This window comes from Cololabis saira, chromosome 2 (genome assembly GCF_033807715.1).
Source record: "Cololabis saira isolate AMF1-May2022 chromosome 2, fColSai1.1, whole genome shotgun sequence".
Taxonomy (NCBI): Eukaryota; Metazoa; Chordata; class Actinopteri; order Beloniformes; family Belonidae; genus Cololabis; species Cololabis saira.
Genome location: NC_084588.1, coordinates 39,358,978 through 39,376,477, shown reverse-complemented (window position 1 = coordinate 39,376,477; position 17,500 = coordinate 39,358,978). Strand labels below are relative to the sequence as shown.

General features: G+C 36.4%; 1 protein-coding gene across 1 annotated transcript in view; it reads right to left on the bottom strand.

The window, feature by feature from the left end:
* The window catches only part of LOC133463628 (frizzled-3-like), a 34,954-nt gene that overhangs the window by 9,625 nt on the left and 7,829 nt on the right, over positions 1-17,500 (bottom strand). Inside the window, exon 3 of the mRNA XM_061745274.1 lies at positions 437-633. Coding sequence (XP_061601258.1) covers positions 437-633 — 197 coding nt within the window. The remainder of the gene's footprint in view (positions 1-436; positions 634-17,500) is intronic.

The following is a 17,500-nucleotide window of genomic DNA, read 5'->3' as shown; positions in this document are numbered from 1 at the left end:
ACTGCAGATCATTAGAAATGATTCAAAGAGACAATTCTGATTTCATGTACTCTGTATTTTCTTTCTCAGATCATTACTGAGCTCCTTGGACTTTCCATTCTGTTGTATGTGTTTCCAAGTCATATACTGTTGACAATAAATCCCTTTTATGTTGTCAACTGAAACGTTTATGACCATTTATGCTAAATTTGCACCATGTGTTTGTATCACAAAAATCCAAAGTAATTTAATAAATTGTGTACCAATAAATGTCTTTGGATATTCTGGCAAGAACAAGAAAACTCAAGACAGTACAAGTACAATAAAATAATATCATATTTGAAAACCAAATCCTGCATGAGATTCAAATTTATGATGGACTTCTGAACCGAATATTTTAGATTTTTTTTTTATTCACCATTTGCCATGACCTGATGCTAACTTTTATACTTCATACCTGCTGCACTCCATGTCATCCGGCCAAGCCACTCCAAATATCTCCATGAGTTTTTGGCATTCATCCTTGGCCCGCTGACAGAGGGATCGACATGGCATGGACAAATGGCCATATTCAGTGCAAACTGGAGCATACAGAGCGCACAGGAACATCCTCAGATCAGCACTGCACACCAAGTTTACCATTGGATGAAAGGGCTTTGGAAACAAAGAATAAAAATAGGGATCACAATTCAGGTTTCATATTGTTAATACTCATGACATGAACGTTCTATAGTGCATTATAAGACTTAACTTCAAATTAATTGAAAATGGGATTTTGGCTCTCAGGCCACTGACATGCTGCTGATTAAAGAGTTCTTTCTTTTAACAGCTCTGTGAGAAACTAAAACCTCATTGCAGTGATACATTCAATGGTGTTGCAGTTCAAAGGAGTGGAAGAATTCCACAAAGTACCCAGATGTGTTGCCAGATCTGCCATTTCATTTAAAAAAAGCCTCTATAGAAATATTAAATTCATATATTGTTTTTTATGGTTTGCTATAACTTATGTTGCAATCTGATCCAGATTTATTTCATTTCATTTATTGATTCATTTTAGACATACATGTATAACAACGTTAACTCTAGTATGAATCTATCTATATACAAACAGATATATATATATAAATATATATATATATATATATATATATATATATATATACACACACACATGCATACAAACAGATATATATACACACATGCATACAAACACATTTTGAACATACAGAATCCCTTGTAAATAAATGTATTTAAATAAATTAACCTATTTCAACTCAATGTTCACAAAATAAATTAATCTATAAAATAAATGTATACCCAATGTGCACACACACATAATATATATACATACATGCACACGCATAACAATACACATACCACACAAATCCTGTTTAACTTTATCTGAAAAGGGCTAAGAACAAGTAAAATTTATTTAACGCTAGTCCTCCAATATTCTATAATTACACCTGATATCCAAAAAAAAATAATATAATAATAAAAAGCATTGTAAATTGAAATTCACATCCAACAACACACTGACACATTCACACCCACAAAAGCAGTGCACCCTGAGAGCACCCAGACCCCCCCCCCCCCCCCCCCCCCCCCACTCACCAGTCCCACCATGCTGCAAGTCCAGTCTCCCCCACCAGCCCCACACCTAACAACACCCCAAAATGACCAGGAGGAACCAGGTATTCAGATATCTAAAAGTTAATTTCACCGTACTAATCTGAAGTTAAGCTTTAAATGAAACTTTTATGAAAGAGCAATGGCAGAGAGCCTTAATGACAATAGAGCAGAATGACGACAACAACGATTGGAGTCTAGATCAAGGTAACAAAACATGCTGCACACAAGACAGTATATGTTCATTTGACTAAATACTTAAGCATTAGTAGCTGTTTGTGTGTGTGTGTGTGTGTGTGTGTGTGTGTGTGTGTGTGTGTCTTTTACGCGTGTGCCTGTGAAGTCAGGCGTCCTTAGTATATTGTGATAGTTTCTCAATTGCTGTGTTCTCGATGTGCACATGTGAAAGATGGTCCACCAGTAAACGGGTGCGGTGATGCATAAGCTGTGTGACATACTTTCGAGTTTGCATAGAAAGGCAATGTAATCATGTGCAGAGACTTCTCATACATTAAAATTAATATACTATCTACTCTAATATACACATGGAGCAGTGCTCTGAGAGATAGTTTCATCGTTCCTGCTCTGTAATATAGAGCCATAAAGTGATACGCAGCAGACACAAGTGACCATCATGACTGAAGTCCAGAGTTACTTTGACTTTTGACGTTTTTTTTTTTTCTTTGCCTATGTGGCCAGAAGTCTAGACAAAACTTTCTAAAAGTAAGCAAATATTCCTTCAAATTAATTTGAAACTAGTATTTAACATGAAAAAGTGTGGCTAAAATATGGTACACAAGTCTACGTAGATAAAAGTCTCTCCCATAATTCCCGATCTCTCCCGCTCTTTTACGATTTTCAGCACCAAACTACACAGTGTCTAAAACACAGTTATTCTGCACACAGCCCAAATCCAGTAGTCTAACCCACACATAACTGTGCGTATATATCCACATTTCTGCCACCAAGTGTGCAATGTTGGTCTTGGTGCGTAAAGTAGCTACAGAAACCTGGCTAATTGCCCTACTTCCACTTGTCTCAATGAATGACTGTCAGCTATGAAAGAAGAAAAGCACTGGAGAAGACTGGGTTGTTCAGGGGGACAAAATATGCAACTTATGTCTGTTTAGCTCACTTGGCGCCCAAATTAGTATTTACTGTACATTTAGGTAACAAACCAATACATTAAGAGGTTTTCAAATAATGACAGAAGAGCACACACCAGTTCTTACAGACAAAGTATAGTAAACAAATCAGCTCTTATGTTGCCACATTAAAAACAAGGGAGGACACAATGGCTTAAAAGAGTGTCTGAAGTTATGGAATTCATTTTAATGGCATATAATTTGTTGCAGTCTAGCTTTTCTGCTCCTGAGGCTGCGGCAATGGTGTCTTTAAAATATAGAGAATTAGGCTATTGAGGTAAGGTAATTGATACTATATTGATAAAATCCTAACAAAATGCTTCCTGTTGCTTCTCACTTCCAGAGGTACAGATTTCCTTGAAGTAACAGATTAAGCAATGAATTCTTCTTCAAATGAAAAAAATAAAAGAGGCCGTCAGAAAATGGAAGTTGTCTTGCATTAGAGAAACTGACATATGCCATGAAAGGGAAATCTGATGACTTTTGGGAAATCTGGGGACAGTTCATGCGCTTTATGAGGAGTAATCCGTCGGGACCCGTACTGGATGATTCTGTTGAATGATGATGTAGGGGGGATTCTGTTTTTGTTTTTGTTTTGTTTTGAGTTTTGTGCGTAATTTTCTTTTTTTATGTTGTTGTTTTGTCTCTGTATCTTTGTCTGCTATGCTTGTGTTTTTTTTCTTTCATTGTTTTTTTTATTTTTATTGTACATTTTATTTACAGATAACTGTATTGTTGTAATAATTGGAAAAAATGTCAATAAATATAGTGTTAAAAAAAAAAAAGAAAATGGAAGTGAGTCTCTCAATGAAGTAATACTGGCCATACTTACATATCCAACCAGGAATGGTTAAAAAAGAAGAAACTACAGTTTTACAGGCAATATTTTTTTTTGTGATCAACTTTTAATTTATTTTTCATTTATATATATATATATATATATATATATATATATATATATATATATATATATATATATATATATATATATATATATATATATATATATATATATATATATATATAGGAGAAGCGTCCCCACAGTCCAGGAAAAAAACACAACAAAACACCACCTATCCAGGTAATATTAAACTAAAGGCGAGATACCAAAGTATACGGCTGCTCAAATACATCTGGCAACTCATTCAAATATACAATGTGTGTGTTTTTGCTTAACCACCCCCAGAAAAGGATGTAAATGTGAGTGAGACACAAGAAAACTAAGACATACAGTCACCTCTAATATAGATTAAATAAAAACAAAAAAATATTATATTGTACCAAATGTGTCTTCAACTTGTGTCTGTACAAGAATATGATTGAGACAACATGATAAGATTCAGAAATTGTTTTCTTGTCCTCAACCGTAAATGGTGATATGAGCATCAATATGAGGAACAATTTCAGTCCCTCTCTGTCCGTTCGTCTCACCCATAATCTTGGTTTAAGCCTAAGGCCACACTCAGCAGCTCCTTCCTGAATGGGTACGTACCATCTCCCTGCATGGAAGAATGGAGGCTTTCTTCAAGTCACCTCAGACAAACTCTACAGTGAATGTGTATGCAGCTCCTTTGCAACATGTCCCCATTCTGCCCTTTTCTCCTGTGCATGTGGGTTTACACATGCACATTTGTGTCATCATTCTTGTATTTAATTTATGTCCCAGTTATTGTGTTTCCAGGGTGTGCATTGAAGCAAGGTTTGTGTGCCCACACAAGTAACCGCACGCAGTCAGATATGTGTGCAATTATTCTGACATTCAGGGCAATTGCCCCCCATCTCTCTTCACAAAGAGAATATTGATCTTAAGTAGCCTGACTGTGGAACCCAACAAGAGCGTATGGGGTGGCAATCAGCTTTCTATGGTGGACAATTCAAGAGAATTGCCTGGCATTATGTATGTCAGTTGTAAAAGACAAGCACAGAAAGGAAAGCAGAGAAGCCCACAAATCTGGCCTGAGGGTCAAAGCAGCGTATGGAAAAATGCAGTATATGGGCTTCTCCTCTATTGACCTCTCTTTAATCCTGCTGGTTTATTTTCATCCCATGTTAAATCGACTAAGCACTTTGTCATTCAATTTCTTATATTTGTAGTGGATCTCTCCATTAAAATTTTTTTTAAAGTACTTTACATTAAATAAAGCCCAGTAAAAATATAAAATCTGCATATATAAATAAAACTACAATTATCATTGGTCACAATGCAAATATCACAGCACCATATAACACACCAACAGGACATCTTCCACACACAGCTTTTAAATTGTGATGAGTGGGTTTCTCACTTCAGCTACTGGGTAACTACATCTGTAAAAAACTGTTTGAAGAGGCACTATAGCATTTAAACAAATTCTACTTTTTAAAAGTGTCCTCACTGTCACAAGAGTGCTATTAAGTCAGGTATTGGGGATGCAAAGCTTTATTATCCTTTATAAATTATACTCTCTTTAACTGACAACTGATATGTGTCTATTTTAATCATACCTTCAGTAGAAACAACTATCATTCAGTCCTATGCCTCATATTATAAAGATGAGGCTAAATTTAAAATGAAACAAAATAAATAAAGAGCAATTGGCTTTCAGGATAATAATAATAATAAATACAATTATAACTAAAAAAGTCCATCTTTACAGACAGTAAAAGACAAATGGTAAAAGTGATCAATCAACACAGTTATGCACAGTTGAAAAGGAGTGAGAAGTATAAACTTATGTAATCTCACCCCTTCTCCCTAAATCATCATTATTCTATCCTGCATATGTAAGCACCTATTAAATATCATGTTTTTATGTCTGTTTTATATTTGTACATTGCTTCTCTACTGTTCCAAAGTTGTGCTTCACATAAAGAAACACATGTTTTCTATTTGTGTGTGCTTTGTATATGTAAAAATGATGTTTTCCTCTTAAACCATACCCTCTCTTTATTTTAATAAATAATTTCTGTATGTTTGCTGGTAATACGTTATCTACAGATTTAAACATTATTTTATAATTATTTCCCCAAACCTCTACGCAATAATGTAAATATGGTAAAACCAAAGAACAGCATAAATGGTAAAGCAATTTACGATTTAGAACCAATTCTGCTCTATTTAGTAATGATATGCTTTTTGACAAATCATCAGAAAATATTTATTGCACAAATGCACATTAATGAATACTTTTTCTGACCTGCAACTGTGAACTTTCAGCACGAAAAGAAGAAAGAACGAGAATGTTTACCTCCGCAAAAAAGGCCCCTAACTGGTTTGCCTCTTATTCAATAGAAGGATTAAGTTTCTCTCTCTCTTCCCTCTTTCCAAAGAAACCAAGGGAGCGGGAGAGAAGCTTAAACTAAAAAAAGAAAAGAAAATAAGCTAAATGAAAAGTAAGAAGCATGTGATTAACAGTCATGCAATGCAAGCAATTATAGGCTACTTCTGTCAAACCAGAGATGGCAATCACAGCTGTAATTCTGACACAAAAGTGTTTTTTTTCCACCAAAGGCAATAACCTATGTGTTTATTGAAACCCAATTTAAAAAGATTCTTGGCATGAACAACCAGTCATTTTTGTAACATTGTTTTTTATAGTGATAAAATTAAAAGTTAATTTCATTTTTTTTTGTTATTGCTTGAACTTTTGCATTTTTAATTTTCTTATACCATTGTACAACAGTCGATCAAATTAGTAGCAGTTTTGTTTATCTTCTTTCAAGATAAGGCTTTGCTCTGTTCAGAACTGTAAAATTCAAAATCCCCCCCTTAATGTCCATAATGTAACTACAAACTACAAACCCTTCCAGTTCATACCCTCACATGCCACTTTATGTTTATACACATGTATGTAAATACATACCACTTTATTTGGTATATCAGGTGTAGCAAATAAAGTGAGGGTATATGAACTTAAATTACATATACTACAAATTGTTCTTTCTGTCTTTCTTTTTCCGAGAGAAGGTAACAAGAGGGGATTGGTTTCACTAATCAAAAACATAAAAAGTTGGACTTTGAGCAAGTAATATGTGCAATATCCTTCAGAATTTAGTTTAGCTAGAGGGAGACTGTGAGTAGGAGGTTCAGCATTTGCACCAGTTTCAGAAAATCCAGTTAGCCAACTCTACAAAAACTCAAAAACGCTTTGGCAAGTGCAAGAGGAGGAGAAGCAGAAAAAGAGGAAGGAATGTTAAAAAAAGAAGTGAAAAACTGGAGTGGAAGGGAGAAAAGGAGGCAGTTTCTCGGCGGATTAGAAAGTCAAAAGGATTTGGAGTGCTGAGAATGTGAGAATCTAAAATGAGCACAGACACACAAACTTCCTGAACAGCTTTGTGATGAGATTAAGATGAAAAGTTGTTGTTCTTAAATTTGAAAAGAAAATGCTCTTAAACTGGCACCAATCCCACAGTTTTTAATCAGTTATCCAACTCTGTTCTGATGTGCATGACTTTATTGTTATGATGTTTTTTGATTGAGTGCTCAGTAAAGTTCTTTCACGAACCAGTTAAGACGCAAAACAAATCTGAATTGCTACTGAAAGCAATGAAATTCACCATGAAAACAGGTTTAAAATTCAGTAAAAAAAAAAAAAGAAAAAGGCCCAAGGTCTAAAACAATTATTGGCTATATGTTTTGTTTATATCTTTTGCGATACTAGAGTGAAAACATCAAACAATATGTGAATTAGAAAGCTTTTCGTCTTATGCACCATTACTTTCTCATCTTCCGAGTTTGGGAGAGGAAAAATCAGATTTGTTTTTTTTAAACTTAACTTTTTTCAACCCTTCTGGTCACAACTTTTTCACATGCCCTCCATTGCTTCTCTTTGCTCTTACTGTATGCCATTTCTGTTAAAGTTCCCTCTAGAATCAGTAGTTCAGAGCCTACAGCACAAATGCTGTCAGACCACATCATCTACTCCACTTCATTAGCTACTGAACATCCCAGCAACATCTCCTCTCAAGTCACTACAAGAACCGAATCCCTTATTCTCTTTCAGCAGAAGAGAAAGCTCCTTTTTGCTTCTGCCTCCGTCATTCCATTATTCCTTTTCCCCTTTTTTGCACTCCAATATCAGTATCATCCTCTTTTAATGCCCAATTACCTTCCATCTTTTACTGCCTAGATTTAAACACAAGCAGGTTACTTCTCTGAAATGCATACATGATAAATGTGTTCATAGACAAATTCAGATCACGAGATCCAGACTCTGATGCGCCCTCCTCCTCTCTTCTGCTTGTGAGAAACACAGGCGTTGTCCTTGAATAGATGAACTGCACACACTGTGATGCTCTCCTCCCTAATCTCTGAATAGACAGTTAAGAAGGGGGCACCGCTCTCTCACACCCTCTCACACTTTCATTTGTTCCGTTATCCATGTCCATCCATCGTTCAGTCAGGAGGACTGCACAAAGCCGTTAATGGCATTCCCCTTCACGCTCACCCCCCCTTCTCATGTAGTCATCTCTTATTTTCCTCGCCTCCCATTTACTCTTGGCAATTACACTGACGTGCACTTATCCACCTTCACTTTTCCTTTTGTCCTCTTTCCAACATCAGCATTTACCGGCATGCCCCACTATTATAGTTATTTTGTGTAAGACAAAAGTATCTGGCTGTACTGTCGATATACTATCTCTCTCTCATGCGTTAAAAGCACTTTGCTGTTTCTCCACTGTTATCACACCTTTATCTTTAAGTCACATTACAGCTATTTTATGCATTTTGCATTGTTCAGTTTTCATATTTTTCATTTTTCTGCGGTAAAGTCTTTTACATCTCTAAAAACTTTTACCTCAACGGACTAGATCTCATACCAAGTTCTCCTTTATATGGAGACAAACTTCATTTTTGTTTAAGCTTGCAAAAACATGTAAAATGATGACATGGGGAGGACAGAATGAGCTAGTTAGGAATTGGGATGTTGAATGCTTTTATGTGAGAAAAGATAAACACACTCTGGCACAGCTTCAGGTGAAATGCATCATATAATATTGTTGCAAATTGTACAATTGGATTTTAAATGTTTAATCAAAAACTCTAAATGACTCAGAGCATAATCATAGTTAAAGATTCAAAGGTTATCTATTATCTATTACCTTAAAAGACTCCTATGATCTCACAACATTTTTCAATATACTAATATTAATAGCAACTATTGCAGTTTCTGTATAAACTTAAAATGACTTTGTGTCTTTTTGTGGCATTTACTGCAGACCAGTTAAGACTAATGGCAAAAAACCTGCCCTCTCTGAACAAGAAATCAGTAAACATGAACAAATGTTGCGTTGAATTGCATTGTGTTAAATCATTTACTGAAAAATAAAGCTTAAGATGTAGCTCATGCCAGCAATTTAGAAGGAAGAGGTCACAGCCTCATTATGTTAACCTAACCAGGCGTGGCATGGCTTGATGTTATTATAAACCCTAAGATGAGACTAATGTAATCATCTACGGTAACAGCCTGAAATTACTTGAAACTCTATCTTTGATGGGTTACTCACAACTACATGTGCCGGATAACAATGAACAAAGCAAATCATGGGGTGGTCTTTCCAAGCTGCCATGTCTTCAAGCCTTACAGCAGCAGCAGCAGCTGAGGAAGCCTGTCCTTTCATGGGTGTGGGTGGAGGGCTTTAACTCCTCGTTTGATTACCGTGCTCTCACAAACCTTCACATTTTACAGGAGTTGCTTTTACTCTTCTAATCTTTTGGGCACATATACCTTCAGCAACTAAATATCTTACCAGGAATACCCATTTTCCTCTCTTTCAATTTAATTGAGATTTTCGTCCTTTTTTCCTCGTTGTTTTTTTTCCCAGAACATGCTGCACATCATCCAATTTCTCTGCACTCCCCTCCCCTGTCCGTCTCCCTTCCTCCATTCCTCCCTTTCCTTCTCTGCCTATTTAACTACCATGGCAACAGGTGATGTGTAGACTCTCACAGAGCCATGTCTGTGTGAGGATAACACAGACGTATAGCAAACATGCTTGCACAAGAGGCGACAGAAATTGTGAAAGTGAGAATAAAAGAATGTGAAACGTAAACGACAGTGGGGTAAAAAGAAATGATACAGATGGAGAACCAAGTGTGTGACGGTGAACTGAAAAGCATCTCTCACACACACGTCTTAACACCTTACAATCTGCCTGTGTATATCTATCTGCTTTTAATTTGTGTATGTGGTCTGTTACAGTCAAAGCAAAAACCAGATAATATTGTGAGTACCTAGAAAAAAAATATTTTAAGATACTGTACTATTAATAATATATTTAAAACAATGAAAAATGTTTTTTTCTCTAAGAAAAACCTAATCTTGTTCACAAATTCTGGGGATTTAAGATAAATATCCTTATCCAGGTAACACAGATTAGATATCTGTAGCGTCCTAGTCCTAAATAATTAATAATTGTCTTCTGGGTTGCCACCACTGTAAGGGACGAAAATTCTTGTTATAATAATTAATCTGTCTATCATCTAAAAAAATATCAGAGAAAGAAAATTGGATTTTGCAGAAGAAAGTGGAGAGCGAGCCACCTTCAGCAGTGCTGCAGAAACATTCATGCGTGGCGGGTGTTTAGGACACAAGATGTGTCCAAGACATATCGCCAATGAAGGAATCCCTTTGGATCTTTAACATCTTTAACATCAACATTCATGTTCCTAGTCTCTATGTTAGTATGAGTGGAGTTGTGAGTGTCATTTTATAACACATCAGATTTCTTTTAGACATCCTATAAAAAACACAGATTAATCTTGGTCTTACAAGTTACTGGTAACTCTTTCCTTAAGTGAATTTTATAACACATAGAGAAACTTCTATAAAGTCCCATTACAACAAAAGGACTGCCTTCAGCAGGAGGTCCCCCCTTATGAGCCAGGTCCTGCTCAAGGGTCTTCCCTCTTAAAGGGGAGTTTTTTGTTTGGCTTAAGGTTTTTCTCCCACTAGGGGACTTTCTACCTGCCATTGTTTATGTAATAATTGCTCCTAGAGATAATGTGTATTGTAACACACGATTTAATATATAAATAAAACTGAATTGAATTAAAATTCAGAGATTCAATGTTCTTTTGCACAAAGGTGCAATGGAAACGCGACTAGTGTTGGGTTATAGCCATCAATCTGTCTTCAGTTTTCTGCCAATGACTCCCTTCCATTCGGTTGCATTCCAAAATGTTAGGATTTATTTAGTCTGAGAGCTCAATGCTTTCTCTCTTCAGCGAGGATTGCTACATTTCTAAAAAGATGTGTACTACAGTGTATCTCCTTCGACTATAATCTATCAGTCTAAAGGTGAAGTAACAGATGCCTCTTTTTCCATGTTTATTCAGTGGCTTTTCCTTTTAATAAATCAATGAATGCAAAATCATAATAACAGAGGAGTTATGCTAATTAAAAGAAGCAATGTTAAATGGATTACTGTTTCTGGAGGACACAAGGAGGAAACAAAGAGACAGCAAACATATGACGGAGCATATCTATCACATGCAGTAGACGCCCTATCAACCTCAATCTTTGACCAGTCTGTTGCAAAAAGTGTCATCTACAGTGGTCTGCTGGGAGAGCAGTATCAGTACCAGCGATGCGATCAGAAATTATAAACTCAATAGTTACACAGGCAAATGAAAAAAAAGTGGGCATAAGGTCTTTGATGCAATTGCTCTCCATCATGGAGATTTCAATTCAACCCCCAATGACCCATGGGAGAGACAATGGAGCTTATTCTCAAAAATTCCCTCAGCTTGAGTGAGGAAATCATTCCTACCATTTATCTTATAGTTATAAAGCAGTTCAGCTCAAATCACAGGTGAACACACAATGCACCCTGTATCTGCACCAACTAATAATGCATAAATAATAATTGCCACCACACAGTGATTTTTATATACACTGCCTACAAATGTTATGACATAACAAAGCCATCAAAATAATTTATCATCTGGCAGTTCTTTATCAACTATTTATTTTTGTTGTAGACAGAGAACTGAGGCACTCGTGAGGGAAAGATTAATAAAATGCCTTTATTGGTGCATGGCTAATCTATTAAAAGTGTGTCTATTTCTTTTTCTAATCATAAATCTTTTTTGTAAATAAACACTGCTAGTTATTGTTTCCTCAGCTGTCACAAAATCAGGTCCTGTACAGGAATAATAATGCATCCATTGTTCTCGGTGCTTTAACATGACTTGATTTTCAAAGCTGTGCACATAAGGTAAGAGCAGAATTATTTGTTAAATATGTAGGGTTAGTTGTTGTAGTTGGACGTACCATCAGCAACCTTACTTTAAAAAATAACAACAGATGCTTGACTATCTGAAAATATTGTCCAATATTCACTACCATCACGGATTTAAAGTCCAATCCACATTTGAACCACTGTAGACAGTATGGGAGCTGTTTTGTAGTGCTGAGAGCTGCCTGTGGCTTTATAAGTGCACAATTATTAGCAAAAGAGCTTTTAAAGCCAATGCTGGTCCTGTCCAGCAGGATTCTAAAAATGTTAGAGCTGCATTGTGTTTGAGTGGTTTTGCGTTAGAAAAGGCATCGATAAAAGCCTGTTTCTGTGTGTGTTAATAAAAGTGGGTATGATTACTTTTTTTTATTGATCTTTTGTTTTCAGCTTAAGTATGATTTTCTAGTACATTTAAGGGTTAAAAATCTCCAAGCAGTCACACACACATTTCCAAGACTTCCTAGACCAGATCACGGGTTCAGATTAAGACCATAAGACATGGATAAGCTATATTTGTGTGTTGTGCCAGAGCTAAACACTAAAGAGCTCCGGGCCAATTAAATGGGTGGAACACAATACATACCCTTTGTCAAAAAGAGATAAAAATGAGTGCCTGAGGTGGGATACACAGCAGGCCAGGAGATACATGAATGGATCAGGTAGATATGGTAACACAAATTTGACATAGAAAAAAATGTGAAGGACTAGAACAAGCAACAGATGGACATCATAAATAATAAATGAAAGAGTAATCGCCACACTGATATCTGAAAGGAGTGGAAGACAGATGAAGGGACTATAATAAGACGGGTTGTATGAATGTAAAACATGAAAAAATGTAACTAGTGGACTGCCACTTCTCATTGAGAATCCCAAGCGAAAATCCGTTATATAATAAAAACAGAAGATGATTATTGCCCAACTCCCACCTGAAATTAATCCAACTTACTACCAGCAATGTGGCCCAAACTCCTGCTCCAACTGTTTAGATATTGAATAGTTTGTGGCAATGAACCCAGTACCTCATACTCTTGTAGCACTCCCCCCCCAAAAAATGGTACCCTGAGAAAGATGATTGAATGAAAAGGGTAAGCACCAACTTAGCCTGCCAATACAGTGGGACTGCCCTCAATATCTACCTATGCAATCTTGCAGAGGTGTGTCAACTAAGACAGCCCTACAAAATCTAGAGTCTTGAGGAACTCAGAGCAGATCTCACCAACACCTGGAGCTCCATCCCAGAGTCCACAAACTCAGACTCCTCTAGGGAAGGTGGGTTGGTGGGATTGAAAAGATCCTCAAAGCATTCCTTCCATCACTCAATGACATCCCCAATCAAGGTCAACAGGACCCCATCCTCACTGTGGTGTGTTGTTGAAGCACACCTTTCCCTCCCCAAGCCACCGGACAGTTAACCAGAATCTTCTCAGAGCCAATCGAAAGTCACTTGGTTTTTCTTAATTATTGATATAGGATTATTGTGTTCACTGGCAAAACAAAGGACACAATATTGTAAATTATGTTGCCTGAATGTCAACCTTATAATTTACAAAAGAAAGTTGTTTAAAAAGAATAAAAAGTTAATCTATAATTTCTGGTTTTGACACTTCTGTTATTGCAACGAATCACTGGCTGTCACACCACATGCTAGCATTTGGATTAAAAAGAAAATCAAAACAATACACCACCACTTCATATGAAAACTTGCCTTACTTTGTTTAAAGTAGGTTACAAAGGAGTATTTGAGCAACAGAAAATCTCTCCTCAAATCTCTTTCAGGCATCATAAAGCTGGATAAGCCACGGTGGCAGCTATTAGGATGGTAACAGGGTGCCAAAAAAACAGCACCAGGCAGTGCCTTTGTTCTGTGCGTAAATAAACTTTTGCTTTATTTTGGATGGCAGCTTCAATAGACTGTCAGAATAAGCAGGATAATCAAGAGTTCAATTGAAATAAACAGGAACTTTTAAGCTGAATGCAGAGTCTGTCTGTCTGCAGAGTGAATAGAGTAATGAGCCTCTTCACATACAAAGAAAAGCCTTGACGTGCTTACACACAGCCATATGCACAACCAAGCCACTCACATACACACACAAAATCCAATCTCTCTAGAACCTCTTTCATATTCATGTGAATGCAAAAGAGGAAAAAACAATACAGACTACACTTAACTACTACAAGTTCCAAATTGACTAAATTTGGTAGACACACATACACACACTGTTGTACGGGACATGGAGGCTACAGGGTGGCCTTTCTCAAACAGACTGTCCCTTATTTTGAAAGACAGGACCTCATGTTGAGAGAAACACAAACAGCATAGACAGTACAGCCAAAGGACTTTACAGGACCTGTCACTCTGTCAGCATTTCCCCCCGTTTAGTCTTTGACATTCTTTGTCCTCTTTACTGACCCACATCTATTCTTCTGTTGCCAATTCTACCTCCTGTTCTTAAGATTCCCTTTAGATTATAGTATATGCACCTGCCTCAGCAACTAATTGATGAAAATCTTTGCTTTAATTCAAATATTAAATTTTGACAGAATAATTGCTAGAACAAATTTTGTTTAAGTTATAATATTTTTTACAGGGACACAATAAACATTTTAAATTTCATGCTAGTGTTGGAAAGTTTATGACTAATTGTATAATTCAAATATGTTCTGTTTCTGTAGGGAGAGAAGTTGGAAAACAACGGTGGTCTCGTGGGATAAGAAAGCTCTTAAGCATCTTTTCACAGTAATTAATTAAAGAAAGGCCAATGTGTTGGTTCTTCTTTGTTGTTTCTTGAACTCTGCCTAGGCACATATGGCAGGCCAAATGACTGCAGTACTATTTTAGAAGGATCACAGACAAGAATGAAAAATAAAAGATACAAAAGAGAAACATAATTACAATTCTCCTTAATTGTTTTAAGTGATAAAATGCGAATCAACTGACAGTTCTCCCTGTTTTTAAACATTTCTGTGATTCACTTAAATAAATGAGCCTTCATCTACTGTAATGCATCCTTGTATTGTAAGGATGCATCATAATGGATCATAATACACCCAGAACTAAATTAGCTTGTAAATATGCATGTAAATATTAGTGCCTGTATTTATTGAAAAAATAATATTTTTTTGTGGAAATGTAATGAAACAGTAAATTTGATTCACTTTGCTGCAGCCCAGATAATTTCACAAAACTGGCCGTCGGAACAGGGGCGCTCTAATATAACTCTTTACAATTAAAGCATTGGGGAAAAGGGGGGTTTTGGTGGCTTTGTCTTGCCCAAATAATTATATTGTTATTGTAATATCAGGAATAATAATTCTAATATATTTCAGACAGAAAATAAAGTACCTTCAGAAGTATTAAAATGTGCATCCATCCACTTACTAAAAGTAAAGGTCTCTGATGAGCAGACATCCCTGTTCCTGAGGCCTCACACACCTACTTCAATTCACCTTATTTGTGTACAGTAGTGCCTTTTCTCAGCAAACGTCATCTTAAGCTACTACAGTTCCTGGTTTATATGCTCTTAATGCTACCGAACTAAAATAATGCCTTTAAAATTGCACAAACGAATAACTTAAATAAAATGCTGTATGCGCTCAGATGGATGTGTAAGATGTTCATACGCTACACATGACATTTGTTTTGTCCCACACAACAAAATGGAAAATTGTTGAATGTCCATTGAAATAAATATCTGACAATGCAATCATAAAATTTTGATTTGAACAAAACCTTAAGCAATTTAAAAATATCCTTCTTCCTTGTTTTATTACACATATTTCAGGAACTCTGCCATGATTATGAATATATTAAACCAACTCAGACTGTGCTGTAAAATACATTTGCAAAAAAAAAAACATCCCTGTATTCTCTTCACACCTTAATTGTAGTAGCAGTGTTGTTAATTGAGATGGATGTTTTCCCATTATACCTTGTTCCTATCAACTCGAGCAGGTGGCCCATTATGAGAGCATTTTGTGGAGAGGAAGAGTTGAATGACGCATAAAACAGCCCCTTTTAATAAGGGAGCATGCACAAAACCTGGGTTAACAAAGACAACTGATTAACACCCCTGTGACAACAATTATCTGCGTGGAGCCTAGTAGTGTTGAACTTAGTTTGCAGTGCACTTCCAAAATCTAATACGCTAGTGATATACAATCACAAAAATGTTATATACCTAAATTCATACGCCTAATATACATAGTCCTAAAGTAATATTATGATTCCCAGCTCATCCCCCAGGAGCCACATCATCCTGTGGCAGATGGTTGATACAGATTATATTCCAACTACTGCACGAAGACACAAAATCAAACCACCACAAAAGCAGGCACAAAAACATTACTGCTTTCATATTGTTGATGTAAAGCACTTTGAATTACCTTGTGTTGAATTGTGCTATACAAATAAACTTGCCTTGCCTTCATTTCTTAAACAATTTCCCTTTCTACTTTCATTTCCGGCCTCTCTTACTTCTCCCTCTCTTGTGTCAGTCTTTCTCACCCCTTCTGCTCAGGTTTAATTGACTATTGAGGCAGATGGGGTGGTCAATGGTCTGTGGGAATCAATGTCATCATTGTGGAGCTGAAAGAGAGATTAGCAGCTAGTTAACACTAGTGAGAGATGACAGCTGGCATCGTAACCCTCACCGTCACTGACACAGGAAGTTCTGATTCCAGAGCTTAGCGAGACTCAACAATTACGCACAGGGGAAATAAAAACCTGTTCTCTATTTGGGACTGTCATTTTTACCCTGAAAAGTGAATAAACATGTTCATCATGCACTCACACGAATTCATTTTTGTCTTTGGTTACATAAAAAAATATTGAAAGGTACAAGGCAAGCCTCCATTTTCGATCAACAGTAAAAACTGAAAAGGAAAAATGAGACGCCAGTCTAAATAAATCAGGGATGCACATTTTTAAACAATCACAGCTTTGAAACAGAACAAAAATAATAATTACAGGTAAGTTACTTCGTTTGAAAGTTAAAACGAAAGTTGTTTGCCTCTGATGCAGAGCAAACATTTGTATTGTGCTCTAACTCAAATCCAGTGACTACAGCAGCTGTTATAGTCACTATGGATCTGTTTCATGTTAACATCTTAAGTAATTCATCCTGATTTAGTCACAGTTGCTTGCTTTTCTTACATGCTATGGGCAGCAGTGGGTAGAGGAGGTTCGACCTGTCAGACTTGCTGTGAATCCACAGTAAGTTTACACAGTACACACCCTAATGAAATTACATGTTTTTCAAAGAGGCTTGCAGGAGATGGAAGTCATACATAAGGAATGACCACAACCTGCCAAAAGTTCCTGTAGTCCCTTTGGTGTTGTTGTTGGCCTCTTGGTAACCTTCCTGATCCACTTTTTCCTCATCCTCCATATGAGCTTTGAATCACATTAATTAATAGCAGGTGTCTGTCATTAACCTACAGGCCTGTGACTGAATGTGTGGTTAACTCTGAGCCAGCATTTTGGAAGGGAGAGACTAAGCAGGGTATTGCGATTTGTTTCTTTTACT